The 23,838-nt window shown below is 49.0% G+C and overlaps 1 protein-coding gene across 2 annotated transcripts in view; it reads right to left on the bottom strand.

The window, feature by feature from the left end:
* PIK3AP1 (phosphoinositide-3-kinase adaptor protein 1) overlaps window positions 1-23,838 on the bottom strand; it is a 235,529-nt gene that overhangs the window by 65,212 nt on the left and 146,479 nt on the right. For both annotated transcript variants that reach the window (XM_075347214.1, XM_075347216.1), the window contains 2 exons: window positions 12,527-12,616; window positions 10,314-10,508 (listed from right to left, as the gene is read on the bottom strand). In XM_075347214.1, the coding sequence (XP_075203329.1) occupies window positions 10,314-10,508; window positions 12,527-12,616 (285 nt within the window). The remainder of the gene's footprint in view (window positions 1-10,313; window positions 10,509-12,526; window positions 12,617-23,838) is intronic.

Raw genomic sequence — 23,838 nt, 5'->3', positions numbered from 1 at the left:
GGCACGGTGGCTCAGTGGTTAGCACTGCAGCCTTGCAGCGCTGGGGTCCTGGGTTCAAATCCTACCAAGGACACCATCTGCAAGGAGTTTGTATGTTCTCCCCGTGTTTGCGTGGGTTTCCTCCGGGCACTCCGGTTTCCTCCCACACTCCAAAGACATACAGATAGGGACTCTAGATTGTGAGCCCCAATGGGGACAGTGTTGCCAATGTATGTAAAGCGCTGTGGAATTAATAGCGCTATATAAATGAATAAAATTAATTAATTAATTAACCTGATAGGGATCGCAGGTAAGTCGCTGGGAGGTCGCAGGTGAGATGTCACACAGTCAGATCTTACCAGCGATGCAGGAACAATACAGGTCGCAGTAGCGACCTGTATAACGATCTCAGCAGTCACTGTGACCCTGTCACACAGTGTCAAACACAGTGATGCGTCCTGCCCAGCAGAACATCGCCTTTGAAGAAAATGGCCTGGACCATTCTGCAACGACTAGCGATCTCAAAGCAGGGGCCTGATCGCTGGTAGGTGTTACACATAACAAAATCACTAACGGGATCGCTACTGCGTCACAGAAACTGAGACTATGTGTGACGGTACCTTTACTGTCTGCATTGCAAACAATGGGAGGGGGATTTGTGAATATCAGCAGCATTTGCGGTGCCTGTTATGTGAAATAGTCCCCTGGCTACTTATTCTGGAGCAAAGGTAGCATGCCACTGTAGAACATTGCTTTGTATCCATTTTTATGACATGTCAAGCTAGCCTCATTATCTCTACATACACTCTGGTTGTTTAAGCTGCTTTCTCTACTAATAGGATTAAAGGGGGCTTTACACGGTACAATATCGTTAATGTTTTGTCGTCGGGGTCACGTTGTTAGTGACGCACATCCGGCGTCATTAACGATATCGCAGCGTGTGACACTGACCAGCGACCTTAAACGACCTCAAAAATGGTGAAAATCGTTCACCATGGAGAGGTCGTCCCAAACTCAAAAATCGGTAAGGGTTGTTTATCCAGGTGGTTCATCGCTCATGCGGCAGCACACATCGCTATGTGTGACACCGCAGGAGCGAGGAACGTCTCCTTACCTGCCGCCGGCCACAATGAGGAAGGAAGAAGGTGGGCGGGATGTTACGTCCTGCTCATCTCCGCCCCTCCGCTTTGATTGGCCGGCCACTTAGTGACGTTGCGGTGACGTCGCTGTGATGCCGAACGTCCCTCCCTCTTGAAGGAGGGATTGTTCGGCAGTCACAGCTACGACGACGACCAGGTAAATATGTGTGACGCTGCCGTAGCGATAATGTTCGCTACGGCAGTGATCACAAACAATCGCATGCGCGACGGGGGCGGGTACTTACACCCTCGCTATCGCTACAAATTGCTAGCGATATCGCTACCGTGTAAAGCCCCCTTAAGTTTAAGTATTCTTAAAATTGCCTGTTCTTGTCAGTGAACTTATTAGTTGTGTGTGCTCTTCTTTATCACAAGCAAAGAGAATGATAAGGAAAAGATCGAAAGTTTCTTTTAAAGTAAACAAACATTTTCATGCTTCTCTTTTTTGTAAAGTAGGCAAATAAAAATTGCCAGTTTTGTATTAAAATGAGGAAGTGTGTGTGTGAATATAAGCTTTCGCTGTCACTAACCTTGCCTATGCTTTTTGGGAAGTATGTGGAATTACTTTTTATACCATTATTTTCACATTTTTCATTTATAATGTATAGAAGTATAAGCAGGAGACATTTGTAGTGGATCATACATGTAACTGATTTAAAGTGTACATGTCCTCTTAAACAAATCTAGAGTAAAAGCATGGTCTGTGATCTTATTACATTGCTTTAGCTACAAATACCTCTAATTTGGTATGTCCAGGAACGGTCCTGGTTGACTTGCCATTCATTCTTTTTCAGTGGGTGGTTCCTCTTTACAGAAGAGAATGGCATCACATAGTCGGAACCGGCCAGCAGCTCTCTTGACAGGAGCATGTCAGCTGCATAGAAATACATGCAGCTGACATCCTCCTGTCAGAAGATCCATCCACCAGTCTGGGTGTTGCAATGTGACCTCCAGCTTTATTCTGCATATATACATTGAACAATACCTCCTCACCTATCCTGTTTACTTGGTGTACAGGTACAGGTACTGAAAATTACACCCAGTATATAGGACAGTACTGTCTCAATACTGTTAAGTATCTATCTATCTATACATACATACACTGCACAGTACCACTTTTCCTGTCCTGTATACTGGCTGTAATTCTCAGTATTGATTATTCTGTATATACAGTATACACACTGCACTGTACCACTTCTCCTGTCCTATATACTGGGTGTAATTTTCAGTACCTGTATTATTCTGTATATATACTACACAGTACCACTTCTCCTGTCCTGTATACTGGGTGTAAAGGGGGCTTTACACGCAGTGACATCGCTAGCGATGTCGCTGGTGAAAGCACCCGCCCCCGTCGGTTGTGCGTCACGGGCAAATCGCTGCCCGTAGCGCACGACATTGTTAGGACCCGTCACACGGGACTTACCTGCCTAGCAACGTCGCTTTCTAAGGGGGCAGTTCGTGTGGCGTCACAGCGGCGTCACTAAGCAAGCGCCCAATAGAAGCGGAGGGGCGTAGATGAGCTGGTGTAACATCCCGCCCACCTCATTCCTTCCTCATTGTGGGTGGCCGCAGGTACGGTGATGTTCCTCGTTCCTGCGGTGTCACACGTAGCGATGTGTGCTGCCGCAGGAACATCGAACAACCAGCGTCCTGCAACGGCAACGATTTTATGAAAATGAACGACGTGTCAACGATCAACGATAAGGTGAGTATTTTTGATCGTTAACACTCACTCGGAGCTGTTACACACAACGATGTCGCTAACGACGCCGGATGTGTGTCACGGAATACGTGACCCCGGCGATATATCGTTAGATACGTTGTTGCGTGTAACGGGGCCTTAATTCTCAGTATCTGTATTATTCTGTATATATACACTGCACAGTACCACTTCTGTCTTGTATACTGGGTGTAATCCTCAGGATCTGTATTATTCTGTATATATAAACTGCACAGTACCACGTTCCCTGTCCTGCTGTCGTAGAAATAACATTGGATTTCAGAAAGATGATTATTGGTTAATTATTCTTTACATTCTTATGGTCAAATAAAAATATATTTTGAAAAACCAAATGGGTTATCACACACTTGGAAGTTATCCCCTATCTTCTGGATACGGGATAACCTTCCAGTTGCTGGGAATCTGACCAATGGGACCTGCCAAGGAATGTAGCCCTGAAGAGCACCATGTAAATGGAGCTGTGGTTGATCATGCGCACTGATGCACCATTCACGCTTGGAACTTCAAATATCTCCTTTAAGGCCCCCTTCACACGTCCGTGAAACACGTGCGTGTTTGTTCCGTTTCCGTATATACCGGAGACACGGACAAACATGCACCAATGTTAATCTATGATTGTGGTCACACGTGCATTATTTCATTATGTCCGTGTGTGCGTGTCCGTGATCCGTATGTGTTTGCGTTTTGCACGGATGCATGTCCGTTATCTGCACGGAGCACGCACACGTGGACACAATGAAAGTCTATGGGTATGTGCACACACGTTAGTAAACACGTATGCATCTACCTATAGTCCGTGTCCGTTTGGTGTTTTTATTTCTAGTGATGTCGGCTATTCTTTCTATTTCTGTGTATGTCGGTCAATGTCCCTGAGTCCGTCGGTCGGTCTCTGTCTCTCTGTCGGTCTCTCTGTCTGTCTGTCCCTCTCTCACAGTGTGTCGGTCAGTTTCCCCCCCTCTCTCATACTCACCGTTCCCCAATCCCCGGCGCGGCGCTGCACGGCATTCACACTGCTGCGGCGGCTTTTACTATTTTGAAAAAGCCGGCCGCTCATTAAACAATCTCGTATTCCCTGCTTTACCCGCCCAGAGGCGCCTATGATTGGTTGCAGTGAGACACGCCCCCACGGTGAGTGACAGGTGTCTCACTGCACCCAATCACAGCAGCCGGTGGGCGTGTCTATACTGTGCAGTAAAATAAATAAATAATTAAAAAAAACGGCGTGCGGTCCCCCCCAATTTCAATACCAGCCAGATAAAGCCATACGGCTGAAGGCTGGTATTCTCAGGATGGGGAGCTCCACGTTATGGGGAGCCCCCCACCCTAACAATATCAGTCAGCAGCCGCCCAGAATTGCCGCATACATTAGATGCGACAGTTCTGGAACTGTACCCGGCTCTTCCCGATTTGCCCTGGTGCGTTGGCAAATCGGGGTAATAAGGAGATAATGGCAGCCCATAGCTGCCAATAAGTCCTAGATTAATCATGTCAGGCGTCTCCCCGAGATACCTTCCATGATTAATCTGTAAATTACAGTAAATAAACACACACACACCAGAAAAATCCTTTATTAGAAATGAAAAACACAAACATATACCCTGGTTCAACAATTTAATCAGCCCGAAAAAGCCCTCCATGTCCGGCGTCACCCAGGGAAGTCCAGCGTCGCTTCCAGCTCTGCTGCATGGAGGTGACAGGAGCTGCAGCACACACCGCCGCTCCTGTCAGCTCCATGCAGCAACTGAGGTGAGTATCGCGATCAGCTGAGCTGTCACTGAGGTTACCCGCGGCCACCGCTGGATCCAGTGACAGCGGGTAACCTCAGTGACAGCTCAGCTGATCGCGCGGCACTCTTCATTTGCTGCGTGGAGGTGACAGGAGCGGCGGTGTCTTCTGCTGCTCCGGTCACCTTCATGCAGCAGAGCTGGAAGCGACGCTGGACCATCCTGGATGACGCCGGACATGGAGGGCTTTTTCGGGCTGATTAAATTGTTGAACCAGGGTATATGTTTGTGTTTTTTATTTCTAATAAAGGATTTTTTCTGGTGTGTGTGTGTTTATTTACTGTAATTTACAGATTAATCATGGAAGGTATCTCGTGGAGACGCCTGACATGATTAATCTAGGATTTAGTGGCAGCTATGGGCTGCCATTAACTCCTTATTACCCCGATTTGCCAACGCACCAGGGCAAATCGGGAAGAGCCGGGTACAGTCCCAGAACTGTCGCATCTAATGTATGCGGCAATTCTGGGCGGCTGCTGACTGATATTGTTAGGGTGGGGGGCTCCCCATAATGTGGAGCTCCCCATCCTGAGAATACCAGCCTTCAGCCGTATGGCTTTATCTGGCTGGCAATAAAATTGGGGGGGACCGCACGCCGTTTTTTTTAATTATTTATTTATTTATTTTACTGCACAGTATAGACACGCCCACCGGCTGCTGTGATTGGGTGCAGTGAGACACCTGTCACTCACCGTGGGGGCGTGTCTCACTGCAACCAATCATAGGCGCCGGTGGGCGGGGAAAGCAGGGAATACGAGATTGCTTAATGAGCGGCCGGCTTTTTCAAAATAGTAAAAGCCGCCGCAGCAGTGTGAATGCCGTGCAGCGCCGCGCCGGGGATCGAGGAACGGTGAGTATGAGAGAGGGGGGGAAACTTCAGTCACTCGGGGGATTAGCAGTCACCGGTGAATCCTTCACAGGTGACCGCTAATCAGTACTCGACACAGACAGAGCCGCGGTATGAGGATGAAGTCGGGTGAAGTTCACCCGAGTTCATTCTCATCGCGCAACTCTGTCTGCTGTCAGCCGACATTTATAAACGACATTGTGCATCACACACACGGACATTCCACGTACACATACACGTTAATTCCACACGCACACACGGACGTTCTACACACAAACACGGCTAGCATACGCAATTCACACAGATGCCACACGGACCATAAAAACGGACACAAAAACGGGACACGGACCCGAAAAACGGCCCGTAACACACGTGCGTGTTTTTCACGGACGTGTGAAGGGGACCTAAGAGAGTTGTGAGGGGCATGACAAAATAAAGCAAAATTCACTGATCAGGGGTGATGGGTGTTATAGTATGTGGGCTGGGGGGGTTTGTATGACAGGGCTGCTTTTTTGTCTCAGTCCACCCCTGCTCCCAAGCCACAGATTGGGGTTTGCTGCTATAGACAATGGCACAGTGTGGATTGCCATCAACTGGGTCAAGGCAAATATTTTGTGCCCTCTAACCCATGTACCAGTAGAACGCTTTGAATCCTTTCCCCAGTCCAGTATTGGATCCCCTATCCCCAATGCACATGTACTGATGTAATCATAGCTTGCCTTTTAATGCGTTTACAATTTTTTGCTTTTTGCTGAAATCTGAAAGTTATATACTGTTATCTTTTAACTTTTTTAATTACATTTTTCTGCTTTTTTATGTTACACATTTATTACCCTAACCCTAGAACCATCAGTAACCTAGCCCTAACCCTAAAGCGGGCTTTACACGCTGCGATCTCGCTAGCGATCATACACACCCCCGTCGGTTGTGCATCACAGGCAAACCGCTGCCCGTGCTGCAGAACCTCGCTTAACCCCGTCACACGCACTTACCTGTCCTGCTACGTCGCTTTGGCCGGCGAACCGCTTCCTTTCTAAGGGGGCGGTTTGTGCGGCGTCACAGCGATGTCACACAGCAGGCGTCCAATAGAAGCGGAGGGGCGGAGATGAGCGGGACGTAACATCCTGCCCACCTCCTTCCTTCCACATTGCCGGTGGCGGCAGGTAAGGAGATGTTCGTCGCTCCTGCGGTGTGACACACAGCGATGTGTGCTGCCGCAGGAACGACGAACAACATCGCTAATAAGCAGAAAACGATTTTTGGATTCAGGACGACCTCTCCGCGGCAAACGATTTTGACCGCTTTTGCGATCGTTTAAGGTCGCTCATAAGTGTCACACACTGCGATATCGTTAATGACGCCGGATGTGCGTCACAAACAACGTGACCCTGACGATAATTCATTAACGATATTGTAGCGTGTAAAGCCCGCTTAAGGCTGTGTCTCCGTGATGAGTATTTTTTTCCAGATTTTAACACTAAATTTTTGCTGCATCACAAACGCGCCATCTTATAATTCCAACAAAGTGGATGGTATTTAAAGAAATCTCACGTTAACTGCGCCTTTTTTTTACGCTGTGTAAACTGACCTGCGGTGCTTGTTTCAAATCTGCAACTTGACAATTTTTCTTGCGAGTATGCTGAGTTCTAGGTTCAAATTTTCCTCATACAATTGCATTAAATGCACAAATCCGCAAATAAAAAAACACATGTGGTTTTTGAGCTTTTCCGCTGCAGAAATGCACTATAAACGCATGTAATCCGCACATGACATTTTGTCAAGGACACATGTGAGGAAGCATCAAAAACAATGCAGCTTAAGGCTACTTTCACACTTGCGTTGGATGGCTTCCGTAGCATTGCGTTGTGTGACGGATGCAACGGATGCGTTGCATATAGTGGCACAACGGATGCTACGGATCGTACAAAACAACGGAAAGCTTTTTTTTTTATTTATTTTTTTTTCTTCTTTACACTTTTACTGGCAGCAGACTATTGTGAACGATAGCTGATCGCTCTCAATAGCCGGCTGCTGGGCGCTCAGCTGAGCGCTCTCACATGTCGGCGGCCGGGCACTCAACTGAGCGCTCTCACATGCCGGCGGCCGGTCGATCAGCTGAGCGCTCTCACATGCCGGCGGCCGGGCGCTCAGCTGATCGTTCGGCCGCCGAGAATGTGTGCGGGGGGCGGAGTGAGGAGTGGGTGGAGCCGAGCGGGCCATGGCGCTGAAGACAGGTGAGTATGCGTGTGTGTATGTATATGTGTGTGTGTGTGTGTGTGTGTGTACATACATGCGGAGTGGAGTGTGGGAGGGGGCGGAGCCAAGCGGGAAAGTGTTGGGCTCCCTGCACACGTAGCGAGGATAAATATCGGCAAAGCACTTTGCTTGGTTACCCGATATTTACCTTGGTTACGGGTGCAGGGAGCCAGAGAGAGCATGCGCAGTGAAATCCTACTGATTGCGCTGCTCAAAAAAAGTTACATGCTGCTTTCCTCCCGCCGGCGCAGTGTCAAAATAACGACGCTGCATCGTACAGCTGATGCAACGCTGACACTTGCGTTACAGTGTGCAAGTCTATGGAGAATAGCGCAGTGCGTTAACGGACTGCGCTATTCTCCATAGTGACGGACTCCGTTGAACGCAAGTGTGAAAGTACCCTTATTCAAAACCTGATGTACCAAAAAGATATAAATAACGCAGTGTGAAAAACACAAGTAAAGAAATGCACTCAAAGTAACCTAATTTCCTCAATAAGTGTAGAAATTCTGCAGAAAATCTGCAACATCAAAAACTCTTGCCTAGCTCGTGAAATGTCTCTAGCCCCAGCCCTAATTATATCCATAGCTTTATTCCTAATTCTAACCTTAGACTTAGCCCTAACTCTATTCCTAATGCTCTAGCCTAGATTCTTAGTCCTAAATCTAACCTTAGCCCTAACTCTATCTCGGGATGGCAAAAGTAAGTAACAAAAATTAAAGTTTATTATAATGTTATTGATTGTTTCTCGAATTAGGTCTCTGTCTATTCTGTCACAAACTTTCAAATGAGAGGGAAGGCAGGGAGCTCCGAGAGAGCACAATGCGGTCTTTATCATTTCAGTCACTGCATGTGCAGAGCGCATCAATGGAGGTGAATTTTTCATCGGGTGCTGCACTCTAGTTAGGCAACAACTGGAATGACAAAGCTCACTTTATCATATCGAGAGCTTTGTCATCAGCCGCTGTCTATTGTAAGATGGTGATCGGCCTCATTGTGAATGGTAGGTGTGTACCAAGGAAGTGGTGTACACCTGAAAGTCCGACCTGGTACAAGTAGGGCCACATTTTGCTAAAATGTTCATTGGGACAGGTTTACAGGTAACCAGAGACATGGGTAGGTCTGGTTACCTACATACCCCTGCCCATGGGTGTGTCTGAGGTGTCACTCCTGACATGTAATATGGAGTCTGTTGTTTGGCCCATGTCAGAGTGTGTGAGATTGCAGCCAGTTTTAAAAGTGCTGGGCTGTGGGAAGGAGCCTTTTTGAGAAGTGCCTTGTAGACAGTGGCAAGAGTCAGTGTGTAGAGGCTGCCATACCTGCGCGGACTATACGGACCAAAAATCCCAGTGTCTGAGGAGCAACTTCTAAAAGAGGAAAAGAGGCTGCTAGACTCTGAATAGAGGTGAGGAAGCCTCTCCGAAGGGACTCTTTGAAAGAGAGTGTTCGCATTAGCTGAACGGGGTCAGTGGGATTCTCCTGAGGAAAGTGATATCCAAACCTGTGCCGTTGTACCGTGTGTGTCACAGACTGTCATCCGTGTGTGATATGCACTACAAATGCAGTTTAGGCTGTGTCTTTTAATAAACTGATGAACTTTTAAAAGAACTGTGTTCCTTTAGGCTACCTTGGAGCGAGTGAGTACCCCCCTAATGATGAAGAGAGTAAACTGTGTGTTACGTCACACTATGCAGAGTGCACCATACAGTGACAAACTCATCTTGACTTCTCCATTCTACACAGAAATCTGTAACACTGACAGACTTCAAAGCAAATCTTGACTCTTATAGTAAACTAGCTCACCATCCACCCGGTGGGAACTCACTATGCCCCAATAAGAGATAGCAGCTGGGGCAAAGAGCACAATTTTGCACACACCACCCCCTAAAATTTGGGGCCTGGGTCAACCACTCCAGTGGTCTCCCCTTCACTATGCCACTGATTTTAAAAGTTGAAAATTTATTTTCCTTTCCAAGGATGCACTGAGCCTATGAGCATCCAATTTCTTGCCTGCCTTAACTGAAACCTGCCCCGCTCTATTATGTCTACAGTATGTGGTTTGAAAAGACAGGAGAACAAGAGCAGAGGCACAAACACCCTTCCCTATATCCTGTAATCTATCCGCTACAGACAGACAGTTAGCAGAAGCAAGACACCTTGTGCCTGGCACCTTGGAGTAATCTTTTGGGGGTAAGAGAACTCTGCAGTGTTCAGAATACTATCTCTCAAAGTCGAAAAGTTTTTTCAAACTACTGTGAATATTTGAAAGGAATTTGTCGCAAAAAAATAATGTTATGAAATATTAAACTATTGTTTTTTTGTATTTAGTTTTACACTGTTTAGACTGTGCAATGATAATTGGCATAGATCACACATTTCTAAAATACTGTAACAATAATTGGCTGGAAAAAATAAAGGAAAAACCAAAAGATTAATTAATATTTTTTTTTTCTCACTTATGTTCATAACTTGTTCCGCCATTAAATCGGTGTTAATACAGTACATATTTACCAACATTAGTTAATGTAGAAATAAAATAACCTTAAACTGCAATTTAAACTTACACTGTGCAATGTACGGCTTTGTATCTAGTAGTTGCGTCGGTCTTGGAACAGGTACAGGAGGACGATTATTTGCTGCTCCTGAGTATTTTTCTGTATCATGAACGATTTGATAAAATGATTCCCCAACACATGTGTCATATAAATCTTTTCCTTCACCATCATCATCAAAATCATATTCACCAGCTGCACTGCTTCCTGGAGACAAATAATATGCAAAAAATAGAAAAAACTACTTAACACAAGATTAATATCTTACTACTTTCCGAACTTAATACATAGGTTCAATTAGTCTACTACCCTGTCTCTACTGAACATATAAAGATAATTCATGTTATACTGTGCTAGCACTTGTAACAGATCTCTAAACTTGCACCCATATCTGTCACAATGACTTTGGGATATCGGAGAACCGGGGGCCTCTCAGTAGTCCCTCAAACTAGGGGACCCTATGCTATCCCTAATCTTAGGGATACTCCTAAGGATGGTGATGCCTGAGTCTCCTTCCTGGCCCTGCTTCTGACCAGTCCCAGGGAGGGACGGAACAGGAGTGTGTAGAAATCCCACAGATAAAGACAGACAAGGGAAAACCAAAACTCTATCACACAGCAAGCACACACAAAGGTAAAAATAATAAGATATTCAGGAGGAAAAACAAGAGCAGGAAGGAAGCACGAAACAACAGGGGTACACTCCACAACCGCTCCAAGCAATAGGCACAAATTAAGTACAACTTTCACCATAGAGTCTGGGACACCACACTTCACAGACCAACTATAGCTGGCATAAATAGGAATAGCATAAATAGGAAGAAAGCAGATGTGATAGGTCTCTCCACAACAGTAATTAAAGGAACACGCAGACTAGCAGAGATTAACTCTTGCTAGCCTGTCTATGAATCAGCACACAGCAGGTCGACATCTATGTCTGGCTGTGATGATCCCAGACACCAGAGAAACCAATGTGCAGAGTGTCAGAATTTGCAATCTGAACAGAGCACAATGCCGCAATGACAGTCGGTGAAGTTTGTACAAAACTCTGAGTCACAGTATCTTAGCTTGCTGGGCATGATGGATTGACACAATGGTCAAGGGTTGGAATTCTGGGATTTACTGCAGTCAAAGCTGCATTTATAGGTGTAACGCCTGCCTGGATCAACAGACTCAGATGGGATGTAATGGACAGGCTAGAGGGAAGCCACTCAACAAGCAGGACCCCCAGAACCCTGAAACCCTTTAACCGCTATACAGGGATTTGGAATTACACAGGGCCCTGGAGATCACTACCTGTGGAAGGCTGAGAGTAGTCGTCAGGCAGGGTCAAACCAGGAATAGCAGAACAGGGACAGAATTGGCAGGCAAAGACGTAATCAGAAAACGTAGCAGATGTCAAATCCGGATCGGGCAGCAAGGTACAAAAACAGCAGGCAGAAGGGTAGTCAGAAAACATGCAGAAGTCAACACATAGGAATCACTAAACAGAATAGGCGGACCAGGAGCCAGGAAATCAGAACTATCTCTGGCAGAGGTCAGCAGACAGGAGGGGAACTAAGAAGGGTGTGGTGTCTTCCCATTGGCTGTAGCTGAATGCTGGCAACTTCAGCTGGAAGACACATGCCACCCACAGTCAGCCAGCAGTACTGCAGATCCCAAGATAACCCAGTCCAGTGGATGATTGGAGCCTGCGCCCACTGGTGCCGCCGGCATCGACTCCTCTCCCATCACCAGCACCATCAACGGCAGGAACACGGCGTCGCCTGGCGATTGGAGCAGAAGTCGCTGGAGCGGACACCGGTGGTGATGTAACAATAAGTAAGGGGACCTATGCCTTAACAAGGGGCCATCCATGGGAATATATAGAAAATAAAGAAAACTGCATACTTACATTTTCTGACATATTTCAACAATATATGGAGTCATAACAGAAAACAAAAACCTGAAACTCTATAAGTTAAAGGGTCAACCCCAGTTATCCTCTATCCATAACTGGGAAACCCAGCAATTTCAAGAATAGGTATCTAAAATGGAGTGGAGGTGTGCATGATCCCCTTACGCTCCATGGACTGTATTTGGAAAAGCCCGAGAAAACAGCACATAACACTTTACTATTTATGAATCTGGAGCCTTGACTTCTGGGAAGATGTACTTATTATTTCATATTACTGATGATAAGGAAGTAGATAGCAATAGGTAAAGTTAAAAAAAATTACAACTTACCTTCTAGGATTCTGCGTATCATTGAGTCTTTCTCACTAGGAACTTGGCTAACTGATGATAGAGCACCTTTAACTTGGGTCATATCAATATCTATAAGGATTTAAAAGAATAATAATCAGTTATTGTTTCCTTTGTTTTGTCGTCATTTCTTCTCCTTTGATTCTATTCTATACCATAACACATTTAAAAATAAGTCTAATATTATATAATGTATATATGTATGTGTGAGTTTCACAGCATATTGTTTAATCCATAACATGAAAATAAGGTCAAAATTATAACTTTCATTATAAAATCTTCAGTTTTTCTTAAATTAGTTGATGCAAAAATGAATTAATTCTCTTATAAAATACTAGATATAATAGTTTTGAAATGACCTTTGTGATTTTTAAATACAGCGCCAAGTCTTCTAGAGGTGATATTAACAAGTTTGGAACAAATTGCAGCATCTCTCTTTTTTCCATTTTTCCAAGAGCAACCTCTTTTAGAGTCTGGATTCTGGATGGAGAGTGATGACAAACTGTCTCTTCAGAATTTTCCATAGATCTACCAAGGGCACAGAGTGATGGCAGCATCTTCTCTAGAGCAGGATATCAGTGAATTCATTAAGAAATGTAGCTCCCAGACACCAGGAGCACTCATGCAGCCCGACATAGAACGTTGCCACCACCATGTTTCACTGTAGGTGCCATACTGTCCAATTATAAGTGTGCTTTTTTTGTGTAGGGACTTTAGCAGAACCTTTCTTTGCGGACGACATCCATGCATGCCATTCCTCTGCAGAGTGTGCTGAATTGTGTTATGGTAATCACTCACTTTATTAATAGTCATTAAAATCTACAACCTTTGTGCAAAATATTTCAAAAGGGAAAAATAAAGGGAGGAGAGTAAGATGCTCGCCCTTTACAATAGCCCTCCCTCCTGTCCACTACCTACCGCGGGGGTCGGCACCCTGATACCTGCGAAAAATGGCGCCCCCACTCAGCGGTGGCTGTCCCTGATATGACCCTCAATGAACCCTCAGCAAAGTGATGAAGAATAGATAGGGTTAAAAACTCATACACGGGGTACAAACATTCACAGTGGACAGAAAAAATGGAACAGCTGCACATGAACCTCAGGTTTTAGACCAACATCAAATATCACTGGTAGTTCTAGGGGCAATAGTACAGACCGATGGACAAATCCAATGTACTGAGTATAAGGTACCACTTGTGCCTCCAAGAGCAAAAGTACAATGGATATGTGGCCCTATATAGCCCCAAACACCCTTGGATACCACAAATCAATTATATACATCTGATATCCAAGACCACTCCTTGGTACGCCTAATAAGTGAAAGACAGAATGTGGTGTATAGTGAAAAAACAATGTGCAAGCTTATGAGCAGGTTCTGGCCTCAGATGCCATCATACTAAACAGCCAGTCTGCCCATATAAAGAATAAATCATACCAAGTGTGATATCATGAATCAACCAGTATTGGTCATACAGGTTAGTCAATGACTTATCTGTAAGGTGGGTTCATGTGCGCTTCCCAGATTAGCCCCAATAACGCCTCAACGCGTTTCTCCAGACTTGGATCATCAGGAGGCTTGATGTAAGGCTTGCCAGTTGGTTTCAGGACAGCATGCGAAGAGATTATGTATATATATATATATATATATATATATATATATATATATATATATACTAGAAGGTGGCCCGATTCTACGCATCGGGTATTCTAGAATTTACGTATTGTGTAGTTCATGTATGATTTTTGTTATATATATATATAGATGTTGTTGTGTGTAGTTACCAAGTGTTTGTGTAGGCGCTGTACATGTTCTGGGTGTTGTCTGGGTGTGATGGGGGGTGAGAGCGGTGTTGTTTGTGTGTTGCGTTGTTTGTGGAGCGCTGTGTGTCTGTAGCGTTGTGTGTGTGTTGCGCAGTTTGTGTGTGTGTGGTGTGTTTTGGGGGGAGGTATGTTTTGTGCAATGTGCGTGTTGTGCGGTATGTGCATATATTTGTGTGTGCAGCGTTGTCTGTGTGTGTGGGTGTCTGTGTAGGGCAGTTGTTTGTGGTTCCCAGTGTGTGTGTGTGGTGTGGTGTGTTGTGCAGTGCGCGCACGCGCGTATGTGTGTGTGTGTGTTGGGGGGAGGTGTGCACTTCCCATCGTGCTCCATCCCCCATGCAGCGCACTCCCCATCGTGCTCCATCCCGTATGCTGCGCACCCCCCATCGTGCTCCATCTCCCATCCTGCGCACTCCCAAACGTGCTCCATCCGCTATGCTGCGCACTCCCAAACGTGCTCCATCCGCCATGCTGCGCACTCCCAAACGTGCTCCATCCGCCATGCTGCGCACTCCCTATCGTGCTCCATCCCCCATGCTGCGCACTCCCAAACGTGCTCCATCCGCCATGCTGCGCACTCCCCATCGTGCTCCATCTCCCATGCTGCGCACTCCCAAACGTGCTCCAATCCGCCATGCTGCGCACTCCCAAACGTGCTCCATCCGCCATGCTGAGCACTCCCAAACGTGCTCCATCCGCCATACTCCGCACTCCCCATCGTGCTCCATCCCCCATGCAGCGCACTCCCCATCGTGCTCCATCCCCTATGCTGCGCACCCCCCATCGTGCTCCATCTCCCATGCTGCGCACTCCGAAACGTGCTCCATCAGCCATGCTGCGCACTCCCAAACGTGGTCCATCCGCCATGCTGCGCACTCCCAAACGTGCTCCATCCGCCATACTCCGCACTCCCCATCGTGCTGCATCCCCCATGCTGCGCACTCCCAAACGTGCTCCATCCGCCATGCTGCGCACTCCCAAACGTGCTCCATCCCCTATGCTGCGCACCCCCCATCGTGCTCCATCTCCCATCCTGCGCACTCCCAAACGTGCTCCATTCGCCATGCTGCGCACTCCCAAACGTGCTCCATTCGCCATGCTGTGCACTCCCAAACGTGCTCCATCCGCCATGCTGCGCACTCCCAAACGTGCTCCATCCGCCATGCTGCGCACTCCCCATCGTGCTCCATCCCCCATGCTGCGCACTCCCAAACGTGCTCCATCCGCCATGCTGCGGACTCCCCATCGTGCTCCATCTCCCATGCTGCGCACTCCCTAACGTGCTCCATCCGCCATACTCCGCACTCCCCATCGTGCTGCATCCCCCATGCTGCGCACTCCCAAACGTGCTCCATCCGCCATACTCCGCACTCCCCATCGTGCTGCATCCCCCATGCTGCGCACTCCCAAACGTGCTCCATCCGCCATGCTGCGCATTTCCAAACGTGCTCCATCCGCCATGCTGCGCACTCCCAAACGTGGTCCATCCGCCATGCTGCGCACTCCCAAACGTGCTCCATCCGCCATACTCCGCACTCCCCATCGTGCTGCATCCCCCATGCTGCGCACTCCCAAACGTGCTCCATCCGCCATACTCCGCACTCCCCATCGTGCTGCATCCCCCATGCTGCGCACTCCCAAACGTGCTCCATCCGCCATGCTGCGCATTTCCAAACGTGCTCCATCCGCCATGCTGCGCACTCCCAAACGTGCTCCATCCGCCATGCTGCGCACTCCCAAACGTGCTCCATCCGCCATGCTGCGCACTCCCAAACGTGCTCCATCCGCCATGCTGCGCACTCCCAAACGTGCTCCATCCGCCATGCTGCGCACTGCCAAACGTGCTCCATCCGCCATGCTGCGCACTCCCAAAGGTGCTCCATCCGCCATGCTGCGCACTCCCAAACGTGCTCCATCCGCCATGCTGCGCACTCCCAAACGTGCTCCATCCGCCATGCTGCGCACTCCCAAAGGTGCTCCATCCGCCATGCTGCGCACTCCCAAACGTGCTCCATCCGCCATGCTGCGCCAGCATCAGCCTCTCTACCTGCAGCATCAGCCTCTCTCCTCCCAGCATCAGCCTCTCTGTCCCCAGCATCAGCCTCTCTGTCCCCAGCCTCCATATCCCAGCCTTCCCCAGGATCAGCCTCTCTCCTCTCAGCCTCCTCCAGCACGCCGTGCTCCTCTGCCGACACTCACAGATCCGATCGCATACACTCACACACACCCACACACACCCACCCGATCGCATACACTCACACCCACCCGATCGCATACACTCACACACACCCGATCGCATACACTCACACACACCCGATCGCATACACTCACACACACCCGATCGCATACACTCACACACACCCGATCGCATACACTCACACACACCCGATCGCATACACTCACACACAAAGACACACAGACACTGACGTATATTGCACATACGCGCTGATACTCACAACATCCGGGGATATCACATGCTTCTTGCCATGTGATCCCCCGGCAGGTCCTGGAAGCTCACAACAGCACAGTATCGCCGCCGAGAAGCAAGCGATATCCCAGGATGTTGTGAGTATTTGGATGCGATGTGATGTGTGAGGTGTGTGTGAGTGTGATCTGATTTGTGTGTATGTGTGTGTGTGTGTGCTGTTATGTGTGTGTATGTTCCGCAGCTGCAGGACCTTGATGTGTGGATGCGATGTGATGTGTGTGTGATGTGTGTGTGAGAGTGAGTGGGAGCCGGTGTACACTGGTAACTATGATACACATCGGGTAACTAAGGGACCTTAGTTACCCGATGTTTATAATGGTTACCAGCTTTCACGGCCTCCGTCAAGATCCCAGCATCGCAAGGTTATGTCTGGCGCTGCCGGGATCCTGACGGAGCCGGTGTAGAAGCAAGCGATATCCCAGCATGTTGTGATGTGTGAGGTGTGTGTGAGAGTGAGTGTGAGAGTGAGTGTGATCTGATGTGTGTGTGTGTACTCACCTGGGAATCGGGGCTCCGTGTCAGTTGGGCCAGAGCGAGCGTGCATTGCGTGAGGGGGGCGGGGCCTGCAGAGAGCCGGGGCGAGAGGCCAATCCGTGTGGGGGGGCGGGGCCATGGCGAGCCCAGCGGCCAATCAGCTTTGTGTCACCGTAAGGACACAATTTCGGAGCATGACAGACAGACAGACAGATAGACAGACAGACAGAGAATAAGGCAATTATATATATAGATATATATATATACACACACACATATACATACATACATGCATATACATACATACATACATATATATATATATATATATATATATATATACACTGTAAACAAAGCAAGCTATCAGTCACTGATTCACTGATGGGACCTCCTACTAGACTTAAAATCCCATAAACGGCAGAGGTTTAAATGATTAGAACTTAGGTTATACTGAATCTTTTCTCACAATATTCTATCAATCTACTCAGCTCCCCCTGCTCTAAAACATGGTGTTTGCAAGCTGGACTGTATTTTCATGGTGACAAGTTCCCCTTAACAGGATGCACTTATTTAGCAGCTATTATATAGTCCAAAATATAGAATGAAGAGCTAGATTTAAGAGATAAAGGGATTAACCAAACCATTTACCAAACTAATAGCAAGAACTGTGGGTCCTCGTTATGCTCCCAAAAAGAAATGGAGCAGACTGACCACAGACATCTAGAGATCTAAGGAGGGCAACATCTAATTATGTACAGATCCATCACTAAGTATCTAGACTAACAGCTAATCAGTTATACCTGGTATAGAACTTAGGGTACGAGTCCTACACCTCAACAATAGCAATAATTGTCATTACCCTGTATAATTGACGTGTTGATTTTATCCGGAGGTCGACATTCACAGCAATACATTTCTCCGTTATTTTTTATAGTTATCTATATTCTGAGGCTTATCACTTCTTTATTTTTCCACATATAGAGCAGTGAGGGGATCTTTGTGGGACAATCTGTAGTTTTTACTTGTGCCACTTTTGGGTAGATAAAACTTTTTTATCACTTTTATTCCATTTGTTTGTAGGAATGATGGACAGAAAACAGAAATTGTGCCATTGTTTATTGTATATTTTTTTAAGTTGTTCACCACACGGGATAAATTATGATTTAGCTTCATAGTATGTGTCGATATGATTATAGTCATGCCCAATTTACAAGTGAATCTTGTTGACTGCAGTGTATTATCCCAGCCTCTAAAGGCCCCGTCACACTAAGCAACATCGCTAGCAACATCGCTGGTAACGAACAACTTTTGTGACGTTGCTAGCGATGTTGCTGTGTGTGACATCCAGCAACAACCTGGCCCCTGCTGTGAGGTCGTTGGTTGTTGCTGAATGTCCTGGGCCATTTTTTAGTTGTTGCTGTCCCGCTGTGAAGCACAGATCGCTGTGTGTGACAGCGAGACAGCAACAACTAATGTGCAGTGAGCAGGGAGCCGGCTTCTGCTGAGGCTGGTAACTAATGTAAACATCGGGTAACCAAGAAGCCCTGTCCTTGGTTACCCGATATTTACCTTTGATACCAGCCTCCTCCGCTCTCACTGCCTGTGCTGCCGGCTCCAGCTCTGTGCACATGTAGCTGCAGCACACATCAGGTAATTAACCCGATGTGTGCTGTAACTAGGAGAGCAAGGAGCCAGCACTAAGCAGTGTGCGCTGCTCCCTGCTCTGTGCACATTTAGCTGCAGCACACATCAGGCAATTAACCCGATGTGTGCTGTAACTAGGAGAGCAGGGAGCCAGCGCTAAGCATTGTGCGCTGCTCCCTGCTCTGTGCACATTTAGCTGCAGCACACATCGGGTTAATTAACCTGATGTGTGCTGTAACTAGGAGACTGGGGGCTGGTCACTGGTTGCTGGTGAGCTCACCAGCAACTCGTGTAGCCACGCTCCAGCGATCCCTGCCAGGTCAGGTTGCTGGTGGGATCGCTGGAGCGTCGCAGTGTGACAGCTCACCAGCAACCTCCTAGCAACTTACCAGCGATCCCTATCGTTGTTGGGATCGCTGGTAAGTTGCTTAGTGTGACTGGACCTTAAGTGTGCAGCAGGATCAGATAGACTTTGGTCTGTGCAGATGTAGAGGCCTTGGTTAGGCCTTTGGTTACCCTAGGAACTTATTGCTCCCTGCGACTCAGATGGGGTAACAAAGGGAGATCCCTTCCACTGTCAAAACACCTTGCATAATGGAATTGATATTGACAGTGGCATGTAAGAAGTTACTCCAGACGCAGGCATGCTCCCTGTTGTGTCCTTGATTGTAGATGGAGGGAACAGGGTACTTTACACACTGCGACATCGCTAGCGATCTCGTTAGCGATGTGAAATTCTAGATCGCAAGTGCGATCTTTTGAGATCGCACATGCGTAAAATGACCTATGTGCGATCTCTAAAGATCGCACTTACGATCTAGAATTTCACATCGCTAACGAGATCGCTAGCGATGTCGCAGTGTGTAAAGTACCCTTAAAGGATCCCTGGGATCACAATCTGGGAGAAGATAGGACTGCTTTTTATGTCTAATTGTAAACCAGCATGTCCCATTAGCTTGTGAATAGACAGTGCAGATGTGAAGCCCCGCCGGTACTGTATCGGTGCATACCTTCAGGGACTCCACGTAGCTGGATCTGGTCACAGGTAGGGAATCTTCGGTTTTGATCGTGACGCCACTCTCAGATTTGCGGTCAGAGGGGACCGCCACTGCAGATTAGGAGGCACCTGGGGCCGATGGTGGGTGCAGTCGGGTGTAGTAGCCTCCTGAGAGTGAGGCAAGCCCCAGGGCCCTTTGTAAAGCTGTAGTACCACAAGTCGCAGAATGACCACACACAGGCAGAGTGTCTTTCAGGGTTTTTACTCACTTCAGGTGGCAGGGTGAGTAACCCGGGCGTAGCTGGGATGAACCAGGTGGGAACCAGGTATCCTTCCGGCTGACTGTATGAGGGTGACTACAAACTCGCCTTCCTTAGCCCTTGGTGGTTTGGGGTGACCCCGACTTTGAGTCCCTATGGGGGTCACCCAGGGAAGATGCTCCAAGCCTCTCTCCCCTTCTTGTTTTGCCGTGTGCTTGTTCCCCGGGCCAGGCCACTCCAGCCTCTTGCCTCCTGTGACCTATGGGCCCTACTTGCGGTTACGTGGCTGCGGCTTTTAGTTGTTGTGGTGTGGGCTGTAAGAGCCCCACACCGGCAGGTTTAGCAGGGAAAGGTGAATCTATCCTCGCTTCGGGATCTGCCGCCCGGTTGGGCCTGGTGCTCTCTAGAAGTCTCCGTACTTCCCACTCCGTGCACTCTCTAGCTGAAGCTGGCTTTCAGGCAGCACTTCTAGTTGACCGTTCTCCCCCGTCTGTAGTCACTGCGCGGGCGCTGTTAGACAGCATCAGCCCCACAGGTCTGCTCCTCACTGAGCCCTCTGGAGTTCTCCTCTAACTGACTCACTGCTCCTCCTCTCCTGTTCTTGCCTACGCCACCTAGCAACCAGACTCTCCACCACACCCCTTGAGAGGAGATGGAGGCTTTTAACCCCCTACCACTGTTCCAGTGGAGGTATAGGCTTTGCCCCCTCCTGGGATCCCCAGGGGTCCTCTCATGGGTACATGTGTGAGACCTGATCACTATGCGCCTGTGTTCCACACCCCTGTCAGCCTTCTGGATTACCTGTATTGTACTGTCCCCAGCATGGGTGCAGTACACAGTGGTGCCTGACCAGGTCAGGGGCGCCACATTCCCCCTTAGTTATCACCAGCACGTCCTCGGGCTGCAAGACAACATTTTAAAATGCATAAAACATTAAAACATGTAAAACATTTTTAAAACCACCAGGTATCAGACATCACCACCCTCCACCCACAAGTCCGTTAACCCACCCAAAACCCTCTCAGGAGGTAGGTCACCGGTCCTGTTGGTAACCAGGTCTGGGCCATCCGTTTCTCCAGACCTTTCCTCCAATCTTCCTCTCCCGTTGGCCGCGACTTCAGCCACTTCTGGCAGGATGTAGAGGCGGCTTACATGGGCTGGTGGTTTCAGGGTATACCTGGCCTGGTGGATCCGCGCCGTCAGCCTCTTCTGGCAGGATGCAGAGGCGGCCTCCACAGTTGGTGCTGACCAGGTACCCTCTTTGTGGTGGTGAGCCAAGGCCCCATAAACAGGCGTGCTCTCTGGTCGCAGGTGAGCCAAGGCCCTTTTCTACGGACGGGCCCCCTGGTTGCAGACGAGCCAAGCCCCTAAACAGGCTGGCCCTGGTGGTGGTGCCACTGGTGTAACTATTTACACTGCGAGAGTTTGTGGCTATAGCAAGTTCATAGCCTTAAGTTTATTTCTCACAATAGTTTTTGTGGGCGCATTTCTTTAACGTTGCAAACAAAACTTTTCAAAACTGGTCAAAACAGTAACTTCTTACTTTACTCTACTTTACTTTTTACTCCTCTTTTTCACTAGGGCGAGGGCACGTTGGGCACTGGCACCTGTGACTTTCTTGCTCTTTGTCTCTTTCTTCATCTGTGGTTGCCTCATCTATAGGTTCTGTGTCTTTCCTTTCTTGGTCTGCATCTGATTCCTTTTCTGTATCTGTTTCTTTATCTCTGTCTTGTCTTTCTTGTCTTTCTTGTCTTTCTTGTCTTTCTTGTCTTTCTTGTCTTTCTTGTGGCATGGGATGGCTGTAGGGTTTGTTGGGACATAGCGTTACGCCCAGAGCATACAATCCTCTTTCGCCTTGATGCAGGGTGAACTGAACGGAATCTCCCATCTTTAGATTTCTGCAAGGGTGTCCTCTTGGCAGATGAGCGTTCACATCTCTGCGGTTTACAAATATCCCTTCTTTTATTCCTGGTGCTACAATGAAGCCATAACCACTTTTCAAGTTGAAATCTTCCACTACGCCATAACACAGGGGTCCTCTAGCCTGGGCTTTGGACTCTCTCAACAAACGCTTCTCCTTTAGGTCTCTGGCGGTGACTGCTCTCTGTTCAGGAGACTGTGGTGCTGGAGCAAACTGTGTTCTTCTGCGCCGTGTCTTGCGGGCTGGATCCATGCCTGTGGGCTCCCAGGTGAAGCTCTTAGGCAGCTCTTCTTCTGCAGAGGGGGTCAGGTCCTCCTCGTCCCAGCGGGAGTATGGCAGCATTTCCGGCTCTGAATACACATCTGCTACTGGTGACACTGGAGTCGGAGTCAACCCTTCTGCTTCCTGGCCTCCTCTCCCCCTTAGTTCTTCCTGGCACTCCAGCTGTGGCAGTGCCGGGGATGGCTGCTCTTCGGCCGGCCCAGGTGAGGGACTCCTTGGTGTAGCTGCTGCAGGAGTTAGCAGGAGACTCTTTGGGGTATGCGGAGGGGGTATGTACTGGCTCACCAACCATTGTGGAAATTTGGCCTCCAGGTCAGCCTTCATCTGCCAATATGCAGGGTCTTCACCCACCGTGGGCTGCCTATCAGGGACCTCTGTGGACCGGGGAGCGGTATCTGCTCTGGCCTTACAGGCCGGGGTAAATGCTGAGGTAGTCTTTTCTTGGCGGGCCGCGCCTTGGATGGCGGCGGCCTGGTCTTGGCGGGCCGCGCCCTGTATGGCGGCGGCCTGGTCTTGGCGGGCCGCGCCCTGTATGGCGGCGGCCTGGTCTTGGCGGGCCGCGCCCGGGATGGCGGCGGCCTGGATCAGTGTCGCTGTTGCAGGAGGCTCTGTGCAGGCTGGGCTGGACGTCGCTGCAGCAGTCTGGGCTTGGCGGGCCGCGCCCTGTATGGCGGCGGCCTGGTCTTGGCGGGCCGCGCCCAGGATGGCGGCGGCCTGGTCCTGGCGGGCCGGGCAGGGCATCGCTGCAGGGACTGGGTCTTGATGGGCCGAGCAGGGCATCGCTGCAGCCGCTGGGGCTTGGAGGGCCGCACCTGGCGTGGCTGCGGCCTGCTTCAGCGTCGCCGCATCGGACGCCTCTTCAGGGACCGCGGACGTGGCAGCAGGGGTCGGGGCACTTGCGCGGGCCGGGGCATCATTCGACTCACCCGTTGTTGGTAGCACTGGGGTCTGCGTCGTCGCCGTCCCGCCTGACACCCGGCATGCAGCTCTCCCTTCATAGGCCCGAACCGCCGCGGTCAGCTCCTGCAGTTCCATCCGTTCCTCCCGAATCTGCTCCACGACCCGGGTCTCCAGCCGGTTGCAAAACTGGGCCAGCTCTCGGTACCACCAGGCAGCGGAGCCTGGTTCTGGGTTCCTGCGGTCAGACGCCATTTCTTCTGCGCCGTCTTCTGCACGGTCTCCCAGCAGTGGACTCTTCGCTGCCTCCTGTAACAAGCTGTCCAGTTTCTGCTCTGCCTCTTTCAGCAGCTCCTCTCCCAGCAGCAGGCTTGTGGCTCCCTTTCTGTTCCGCCGTTTCTCGACGCTTCCACTCTCATAGCTGGCAAGGTCAGAACTCTGCAGGGGATCTCTGGGTAGCCACACCTCTTCGTGGGCGGTAACTTCTTCCAGCGCGGGCTGCTGTTGTTTTTC

This window comes from Anomaloglossus baeobatrachus, chromosome 5, assembly GCF_048569485.1.
Source record: "Anomaloglossus baeobatrachus isolate aAnoBae1 chromosome 5, aAnoBae1.hap1, whole genome shotgun sequence".
Lineage (NCBI taxonomy): Eukaryota > Metazoa > Chordata > Amphibia > Anura > Aromobatidae > Anomaloglossus > Anomaloglossus baeobatrachus.
This window is presented reverse-complemented; position numbering and strand designations above follow the sequence as displayed.